This window comes from Carassius gibelio, chromosome A14 (genome assembly GCF_023724105.1).
Source record: "Carassius gibelio isolate Cgi1373 ecotype wild population from Czech Republic chromosome A14, carGib1.2-hapl.c, whole genome shotgun sequence".
NCBI classification, from domain to species: Eukaryota; Metazoa; Chordata; class Actinopteri; order Cypriniformes; family Cyprinidae; genus Carassius; species Carassius gibelio.
This window is the reverse complement of record NC_068384.1, coordinates 22,226,029-22,236,480: the sequence shown is the minus strand read 5'-3', so window position 1 is coordinate 22,236,480 and position 10,452 is coordinate 22,226,029. Positions and strand designations below refer to the sequence as shown.

At 36.8% G+C, this 10,452-nt stretch overlaps 1 protein-coding gene across 2 annotated transcripts in view; it reads left to right on the top strand.

The window, feature by feature from the left end:
• Positions 1–2,589: 2,589 nt before the first annotated feature.
• Positions 2,590–10,452, top strand: part of LOC128026884 (lactosylceramide alpha-2,3-sialyltransferase) — a 38,463-nt gene continuing 30,600 nt past the window's right edge. The window contains exons 1-3 of one of the 2 annotated variants that reach the window (XM_052614147.1): positions 2,590–3,196; positions 5,214–5,328; positions 5,443–5,560. In XM_052614147.1, the coding sequence (XP_052470107.1) occupies positions 5,228–5,328; positions 5,443–5,560 (219 nt within the window). In that variant the 5' untranslated portion in view covers positions 2,590–3,196; positions 5,214–5,227. Of the gene's footprint in view, positions 3,197–5,213; positions 5,329–5,439; positions 5,561–10,452 lie in introns of both variants that reach the window. The other variant, XM_052614146.1, reaches the window with a different exon arrangement.

The following is a 10,452-nucleotide window of genomic DNA, read 5'->3' as shown; positions in this document are numbered from 1 at the left end:
ATAAACCTTCTCTGGCTTGAAGAGGTTTGACTTTGGGCTAATCAACGAAGATTATAAAAACTGGTACTAACAATTGTATTAATCTGTTTGTCTAATTTGAGGCTATTATCAAGGTGGAAACCAAGATCCTTGACATCAGAAGTAAGATGTGTAGTAAGTGCACCAAGGTCCAAGGAGTTTCCACCTGGATGTTCTTTTGGCCCAAATTGAATTATTTGGGTTTTATTGTTGTTAAGTAACATCAAATGATTACAATATTACTGAGTCACACTGTGATTTCTTCCAGTCTTTTGAGTTCTGAGTTACCACTACATTTTATGGTTATGTAAAGTTGTGCATAATCTGCATAGCATTGGTATGATACCCCAAATGTGCTAATAATAGACACCAAAGGTAGCATACAGCGAAAATAGTAATGGTCTTAAAATTGATCCCTGGGGTAAGTTGAGCCATTGAGGATGAAAAAGCCCTTAAGATAACAAATAAAACTTCTATTTGACAAGAAGGGTTGAAATTATTTCAAAACTGTGCCCGAGATGCAGATTGAATGTTCAAGTCAAGATAAAAGAATCCTGTGGTCCACAAAGTCAAATGCTGAGCTCAAGTCTAACAATACTAAAACCATAGTATCACCTTTGTCAATAAAACATCATTAAAAAACTGTCAAGTTTTTCAAATTTGCTCCACTGTGAGCAAGAAAAATAAAGACCGGATACAGTTGATATCGATTAATATGATCGAGCTCTTCTATCTACGTTCAAGCTAACGACATTACTGTCGTAGTGATGGGATATTGTTATTGATCCAGGGCTGTGACTTGTTTCGAGGATGGACAAGCTTTCGAGGCACAGTAAAATCCAAGACTTGGACTTGGGGCGTGACAGAGTCTTAAATTTGTTAAAGAATATGTCTTTGGATTTGAGACTTTGGTCTTAGCATCTTTACAGATCTTCATTATGCACCAAGAGCTTGTAACACTCCAAAGAGAAAAGAAAAATTATCATATGACCCCTTTAATAACCAAACACATTACAGCTTTGATGTCACTGAATCTCAGTTGTCCGTGTCCTGACCAGATGGTGGACCTGCACCGGGAGACGACCACAACACAGCCCTGAATGTCAGCAAAGACCACGACAAGTGAACATCATGACTGGACAGACATCAGCCCAGATACTCGGCAAAGACCAGGAGAAACATACGAGTCCTCTGCACAGACCCCTATGGTCAGCAATGAATGTGTCATGCCAGGAGCTGCTAGGACCAGAATACAGTTTTATCATATTTACAGTCACTGTTAAACCAGACATCCACTATTGGCTAAACACCAGCCCTGCTGGACAGACTACCACTCCTCAGATCAAATGACAGCGTGATCTTCAGTAGGAGCTGGATGAAATACAATCTCACTAGTGATGCAGTCTGAAACCATAATCACACCATCTTTGTTCATTTATCCAGAGCTGAGCTGACTGCTCCCGGGGTGTGTTTTCTTTGTTTCAGTCACCTGCTGGAGTCTGGGTTCAAGGAATATTCAGGAATCAAATAGATTTGACTATACTAACACTATTGCATAATGACAAGACTTAAGATTAATTGAGTTGGATTGTGGTATCACTCTTTCCTCCAAAGCTGCTCTATTGCTGAATCAACTTTGTTTCAAAGTGCATTAATTTTGCAACTATTTCACTGACATTGAGTTTTATTAAATCAACATCAAGCTGACACAAAGTGAATAATGAAACGTTTGTGTGCTATAAAATTGAACTGATTCATTCATAAATATTAACTTAACAAAGTTATTGAACTAATTGTTATGTTTTGCATGATTTGCGGTTGCATTTTATATATTTTTCTTCATGTAGGCCTAATTACTAATTATACCTAGTTTTGGCCTAATTACCTTCTTTTTGTAGTATTAAGGAAAGTTTAGATTATTTTTCAAGTTTTTAAGGATTTTATGGTTTATTAATATTAATAAAAGAGGACATATGGTAAAAGTAAGCTTTAATAGAGCAGTCTAGTCTAAATAATGTTGGTCAGCTCTAGTTTAGATATTTCTATAGCTAGTTTTGGCCAGATAACCCATTTTAAATAAGATAAAGACCCATTTAATGAGTCCCAAGTCGGATGAACCGCTTTATTAGTAGATACAGGTCATGTCTGTTATAAATTATATTTTAAACAGATTGAATATTTCGGAAGTGAACTCTGGAAGGAAAATATGAATTACTGAATTTTTAATTATGAAAATGTGTTGAATTGAAATACTGACATCTTTAATAGTAAACAACAGTGTTAGATTTCAGCCACTAAAAATGCAAGCCTTTAAAATACAAATGCAAGTACTTTTTAAACGCAATGCATTATTTTTCCAGTTAGTGCAATTCAACATGTTTTTTTGGTTCAAAGATATTTGTCATTATTTTACTTCCATAAATGTCTTTGTTGAAGGACTTGGCTTTTCCTCTGGACTAAAAGACCCTGGACTCATATTGTTGTTATACTGTTATGATTTGTCAATGATGACAGTTGTAGTTATTGTTTTTTCAAAGCATTCAATAAAAATAAGAAGGTTCCTCTGGTGTCAGGACAGCAGCACCATGCAGGCTCAGACCGGAAGTTGTTGCGGTAGAGACCGCGGTTTGTTCCTGCAGCTGCACAGAAGACTAGCTTCATGCAAATACCGAGAGAAGTCACACTCGACTGCCGTCTGCGTTTCTCTTGAGATAGATGTGGCAGCTATGTATGTAACATCCTGGACGCAGTGCGATAAGATATAGCAGTTTGGCTTCACTGCGGTTAAACTCAAACTGACATTGTTTATCACATTGTACGGGAGGAAAGCGCGCATCTCTCCAGCTTTAACCTCGCGCGCGCACTCCTGTGGCAAGTGCGTTGGCCGTGTGTTGAATATATCTTCTGCATTTTCTCTGAGACACACTCCCGAAGAGGGCGGAGACGGAGGATTTCTCCCGGTTTTCCTCATTAATATTAATTTAGTAACGTGACTGGACGCGTCGGGAGCGCGTTGTTACGCGTTGCATCCACACGCTAGTCACGTCGCGGTTCAATGGCGTCGACGCACGGCTGGCTCGGACACTCATGAGATTCTTTTAAGATCTGTTTGTTTCTGAAAGCTCCCACCAGATTGTAATCTACAGCGGACCAGCATGAGAACAGGCTAAAGCTAAAGGTAAGCGGGCAGGATGATGACAAATGATGAGTAATTACGTCAAGTTCAGCTGTAAACAAGATGTAATATGAACACTTTGTTATTTCGCCGAATAATAAGGGTTTAAAAATGATGTGGCTTATACAGTATAAGCTACTTTATCTGTATGTGTGCCGTGTTGTCGATCAAACAAGCTGATTGAAATGTAGCGTGTTAAGAGCGTTACATTTACCCCTGAGCTTCATTTGTGTTTTATTTATTACAGCACTTATTTATTTATTACCCAAATTAATCTCGTTGTGGTTCTTATATGGTTATATATCAAATTAAAGGCTTAAGTAGTTATGGAGTACATCATTTTTTGTTTGTTTGTTTTTCAAAAAGGATTTGGGTGGTTTATGTGGATGAACTCCTTGCAGCATGCTGAAGATTACAGTAATTAGTGATGTAATAACAGTAATAAACATGGTAACACAATGTGTCAGGTCAGCCCAAATTCAGGAACTTCCCCGGCTCAATGATTTTTATTTTGTTAATATTTGAAAGTAAATGTATTGAGTAAGCCACTGTTTGAGGAGGGTCTGACCGGAGATCAAACATGACTTTAGAAAGAGTGCAGCATTGTTCTGTTATCACACAGAGATTGGTCTGTTAGTAACTTCAGATATCATTATACTCCAACAGAGACGATTCAAAAATGTCAAAGAGCACTTGTGTAATCTTGCCTCAAGTTGACATGCCTGGAACTCAAGAAGGTTATTAAAGTTGATGTGAACCAGAAGTTGCAGATGACTTCGGTATTGTGACATAGTTCCAACTGAAATGGAGTATTAAATAAAGTGCATTCAGTGCATGCCTAGATTCAAGTCTCTGCAGCGATGACAGTGGTGATAAAACACTCGTTCATGCCTACACAAGAGTTTGGGTGAACATGACTTCTCTCTGTCCTCCAGCAACGACACTACATTCAGATGCTGTCTGAAGTCACTTCTTTAAATGTTTTGCTTAAAAGGGCACCTATTATGCTAAATTTACTTTGACATTTTGTTTAAAAATATGTGTGTTGGCAGTGTTTTTACAGAATAATTATATTATTATAAAAAATCCACCCGCCTCCTTTTTTTTTTAATCTCCATAAATCATAAGCAGTGTCCCAAAACAAGCCGTTTGCTGAATCTGTCAAGAGTGACATCACATTGTACAGGCCCCGCCCTTGACTGTTGACGGACACGGCTGTATTAGCATAGCCCCGCCCTGGTTCGATAAATTCATCTTCACGCTACAGCATTTAAAAGCAGCATTCATTGCAGGAACTGTCGTCTTATTAGAGCTACAGAAATTATTCATTCAAGAGCAGTGTGTGGTTTTCTGATTTTATTTTCTGATTTGGCTCATATTAACCCTGTAAACTGCAGTAGGCACTGTATATCACACTGTTGTGACTTACATAGATCTAATGTTCACGAGATTTCTTTCCCAGCTGTTTACCTTCACAGACTTTTTTTGTAACTTATTTATGTTTTTAATATAAACTTGACAGTTTAAGTGCAGTGGGTCATGAAAGAAAACTTATTTCTGTGTGCTCAGAAAACACTACATCAGAAGTTTGCACTCATACAGCTTTAAAACACATGATTTCAGTACAATAGACATGATGATTAAAACCAAAAAATTTTTTTAAAATCAGGGTATCTGAGGTATGAGCTATAAAGGCTCGGCACTATTCTGGAAAAGGGGGAGGGGTGCAACAGCTCATTTGCATTTAAAGAGACAGGCATGAAAACAGTGTGTTTCTGCGTCCACTCAAAATTGGCGTTTTAAAAATGATTTCAACAATGATCTGTAGATTAATTTGAGCTGAAACTTCACAGACACCCAAAACGTATTACATATGGTAATTGTAAAAGTAAAACATACTTGAAAATTTGCCAAATTTGTTATTTGTGAAAAGGATTGGGGATGCAATCTTAGCTGAACGTTCTCATGGTTGTTTCAGTACTGCATTGGGTTATTTCAGTCTGAGTTTTTCTGTTTCAAGGTTTCACCGGCCTCATGCGGAAGCGCACGGCTCTTGTTCCAGACAGCAGAAGTACAGTGAGGATTTTGTGGTCTGATAACATGAGCAGTTTCAGACAATGGCATTGTCAACCCAGGTAAACCATAACCATGAGAATACTAGAATGCTTCCTTACATGAAACCATTAAAGATGAATTCCCCCAAGAAAGTCTTGTTTCTGATGCTGTACAATTATTTTTTACTCCAGCAGAAGGCTGCTTATTGCTCTTCTGAGCTTGATGTTGATTTCACTGGCCCTTTCGAAGCTGCCTGTCTTTCGCACGGACCCAAAGCCTGTGGAGGTGCCGGTGGACCCCGTCTACCGAGAGGTGCGTGTGTCTGTCTTTCACGATGTTCTTACATCAGATTCAGGAAGCATCTACACCAGTGGTTCCCAACCTTTTTCAACTGCGCGGCCCATGTTAAATTTAAAACAAATACAGAAGAAACAGTTTTTTTTTTTATCCTATTCATGAAGAAACGATCACTGTCATCTTTTCTTGCCCTCTTTGCAAAAAAAGCTGTGATTTTTCGACGACTGGCTTTCATAGTTAAGAAAGATAAAATCTTTTTTTGACCTGATAATTATTTTAGTATAATCATATCAATTAAAAACGTAACCTTAAAAGGTGTAATAGTGTATTTTTTTTACCATATAACAGTTTATAAAATTAGCAGCTAGCTATAGCAACATATCTAGTTTCATCTAACTTCAGTCTTACTTTAAATTAAATTATTTTATAGGTAATTTACTACACATTGTCATAGGCCTATACATACTGTGGATTATTAAGGCTAAATTTTACTTAACACTCTTGCCAAATGGGGTAGGCACACTTACTTTCTCATTTCACATGTGTATGTTCTTCTAAGAAGTAATCATAGGTTAAATTGGGCCGGAGTGCACCGGAGCTCAGCTCCGTCTCCTTCAGCACCAAATATTGTTATTTCCACCCCAGGATGATTTGAAGTGGGTACTATTAATTTAAATGCAGAATGCAAATTCACAATAGTAAAAAAAAAAACGAAAAAAGGATAAATGATTGCAGATTTACGCCACCAGAGTACCTGACAGTCTCCCTCCCCCTTCCAAGCAAAACAGAGTGCGCGCATACATCACGTGAGGGACTGGACTAGTGGGCATACGTGCATTCTTTCACTGGAAATGTAGAATTGTCACATTTCAAGATATGGGGCAAAAAATTCATAGGTCTGTATACTTGATAAAAATTTCATATACTGTAGCTACTATCACAAGAAGAGTGATTTTTCAAATGTGATTTTTATTTTATACAATAGTTCAATAAAAAAGAAGTTAATATCAAGAGACTTATGTTTTAGACAATATATTCCCTGTTTTTGTTATTTTCTAAAAAACAAAATCATTCCAAACACAGCCACTGTTTTGCGTCTCTGAGCAACATGATAGAGTTTCATTCCTGAATGAATCAACTGTTTTAATGATTCGGTTCAAAGGCAATGGCTCTCTTATTAACAGTGACTCGCTGCCACCTACTGGCTGTTTTAATTTCACATTTAATTTAATTTTAAATAAATTAAAATTACATTTATGCATTTAGCGGACGCTTTTATCCAAAGCGACTTACAGTGCATTCAGGCTATCAATTTTTACCTATCATGTGTTCCCGGGGAATCGAACCCCCAACCTTGATATGGCAATGCTCTACCAATTGAAATGTAATGTAACGCATTACATTTAAAGGGGGGGTGAAATGCTATTTCATGCATACTGAGTTTTTTACACTGTTAAAGAGTTGGATTCCCATGCTAAACATGGACATTGTTCCAAAAATACTTCTTCCGGTTTGTCACAAGTTTGGGAAAGTTTTTTTCGAGTATGGCTCTGTGTGACGTTAGATGGAGCGGAATTTCCTTATATGGGTCCTGAGGCACTTCTGCCGGAAGAGCGCGCTCCTGTATAGCAGAGCACTGAGAGCACAACAGACTTCACTGATCAGAGCGAGAGCGTCGCCAAATGTCACAAAAGAAGTGTGTTTTTGGTTGCCAGGGCAAGACAACCCTGCACAGATTACCAAAAGAGAAACCGCATTAAGGGACCAGTGGATGGAGTTTATTTTTACAGAGCATCAACGGAGTTGTGCAAGTGTTTGTGTTTGTTCCCTGCATTTCGAAGATGCTTGTTTTACAAACAAGGCCCAGTTTGACGACGGATTTGCGTATCGTTTATTTCTTAAGGATGATGCAATCCCAACGAAAAAGGGTCACGATCGTGTGTTGGAACCGCAGGCGGTGAGTAAAACGGCTTCAAATATCTCTGTGTTGTTAACTTAGCTATCGGCGCGTAAGCACATCAAGTAAACAACATGCGATGTTGTCATCAAACTGCACTTTCCACATGTACAGCTAAAAAAAAAAAAAAAAAAGACGACATAAAGTGGAACTTAGTCATTTTCCAAAACCGCTAAGCAAATATATACAGTTTCAGTACATACCACATAGAGACGTCGTTGCTGATGCTGCTCTTGTTAAATTTCAGCCTGTAGCAGAAATGAGTCGAACCAGACAAATCAAAGAGTCTATCAGAGCTGTGTGCATTGAAACGAGAGCCGAATTCCTCAGGAAGTCATAAATCAGTTCTAGTGCCACAAGAACCAAGCAAGATAACCAACCAACCAACTTGTTCACACAACAGCTTTCAACATTAACACCAATAGAACAATTATTAACAATTTTAATTCGAAGAAGAGATCGTCAAATTTATTGTTCGTGATTGAAATGCAACGCTGGACATCACATGTAAACCCAGGAGATCAAGTTAAATACTTGCATTGACTTCCCCCCCAGCCAGTGAAACCAGACTGAAATTCCTAAGGGGGGGGAAGGGCTTTAAACCTCTGTCTCTACAGAACATCCCTTTGCCAGATAATGGCAAAGAAACTGCTTTTTATACATTATATATGGACCAGAATGAACTCAAAAAGACTTATAAATGAATCGTTCCATTGCTTAACTCTATATTCATTTACGTGTAACCCACACATTTGACTATCATGTATAATCACTTATTGTGTATGTCTTTTGATAACTATAGGATACATAGTCATGTCTAGTATTGATATAATCAAATTTTCTTGCTTGATGTTGTCCTGACAATCATTTATTTGTAAAATATATCATAATTGTGAAATATATCAGCATATATCAGAAAACTCCCTTGTGTTGAGCAGTCTGTCAGCATGGTGTGCTCTGGGAGGTTGAGCTCTCGTTGTGCTTCCCTCAAGACCACTCTTTTCTTCCAACTATTGGAGAAGTGGCTCACAATCTTCCTGCATATCCCAGTAGCTCTGTTAATTAGGGCTGCACGATGTGTGGTTTAAGCATTGATATTGCGATGTCCGAATCCACGATAGTCACATCGGAGGATGTGAGATGTAGGCTGTCATAGTTGATCCGTTATTCATTAACTGTAGGGGCCAGCTGTTCCCCGGCCCTTGACGAATGTGATTCACGGATTAAATGCACAGCTTAACCATCATAGAGTGAAAGTTTATCATCAGCATGTGTTTTTAGGTCCTGTCAGTTTAACAGGTCGCATATGAGAGAGAGAGAGAGAAAGCAACTGACCAGTCCAACACTGAACTCACGAGACGTCTGAATTGGTGTATTAAAAAAATCTGTAACACTTTACAATATTCTATTTATTAAACTATTTAACTACATTATATAACATTTACTATTACTAAACTGCACTTCTACAACATTGTTAATTTCTATATTTAGGCTATAGCCTTCATTGTTGAAATCAAAAGTTGTACAGTATTTGTTAACATAGTTATTGCACTGTGAAGTAACATTACCAAACAATGAACAGCTGTGTTTTTATAAACTAAGATAAACAAAGATTAATAAATATAGTAACAAAAGTATTGCTCGTGGTAAGTTCATGTTAGTTAATATGTTAACAATTCAAACCATATCCTAAAGTTACAAACAAATACTCTAAATAATACTCTGATGTTTAAATCATTTAAAATGAGAATGTAAGTGTGCTCAGCCCATTTTTGTTTGTAAGAAAATATTAGATTAGATTTCATATCGCAATATATATCGCAGAAAAATAAAATATCGCAATGTCATTTTTTCCCAATATCGTGCAGCCCTACTGTTAATGCATTGTGCATTATTTTTCAGAGCAATTTCTGTGAATAAGATGAAAAACATTTACTTACTACAGTGACATTACAAAAATGTTTTATATTCACATTCTGATTACATGCCCAATTATTATGTATAGCATAAAACAGCAATACAAACAGACAACACACACACAGTGTTAATATTTTTATCAAATCATGTCACCACTTCATTATTCATTATATCGGAGGAGTACCTTCTAAAGTTTGGATATGTTTCTTAACAAAGTTGTGTCTGGGTGTTGTACATTACCAAATAAAATATTGTTTACATATACCATTTCCCACACAAGTTATAGCCATTTATTACAATATTATTATCTGCGCTTTTAAGTGAAAAACAGACCCGTTTCGTTTACTAACAATAGAGATGTCCAATAATATTTTAATGCATAAGAAAATGGAAAGAGTGTTATTTTATAACAAAACCGAAACCTTTTTGCTTCTTCTGAGAAATATATTTTCAATCTGAGTATGAACAATAAACACAAAGTATGCAGCATATAGTAAAAACAAATGCACAAATTGTCTTCAACAATACAGTGCTAAACAGAGCAAATGATTCAAAAACTACACACAAAATGAGTGAGAAATATTCAGAGTGCAATAGACAATTATTTATGACATCGCCGGTCAACCCAAGACATAAATCCCAGTGCTTTAGCAGATATTTACCGCGGTTTCATCCTGGGTTTTGATTTGTTTTGTCAAACCTCCTTTTTTTTGCGGCAAGGAAAATCTGAAAACTTTTCTCAGAAATTTTGTGTTCTCAAGTCCACACACTTATTTAATATAATCGCAACATTTTGGCGTCATATAATCGCACAGGCTAACATCGCGATTGCGATGCGATTAATCGTGCTGCACTATTCATTAGCATATGCAGCAAAAATATCTAAGATAAATTGGTGGTTTATTCTTAAACCAATCAGTGAGCTCGAATGGTGGAAGCATAGTAACAGTTTAATATTTATTTTTTGTTATTTAATTATATATATGAAATGATGTTATGTTATGACTTAGACATTTTTACATATATTAACAAT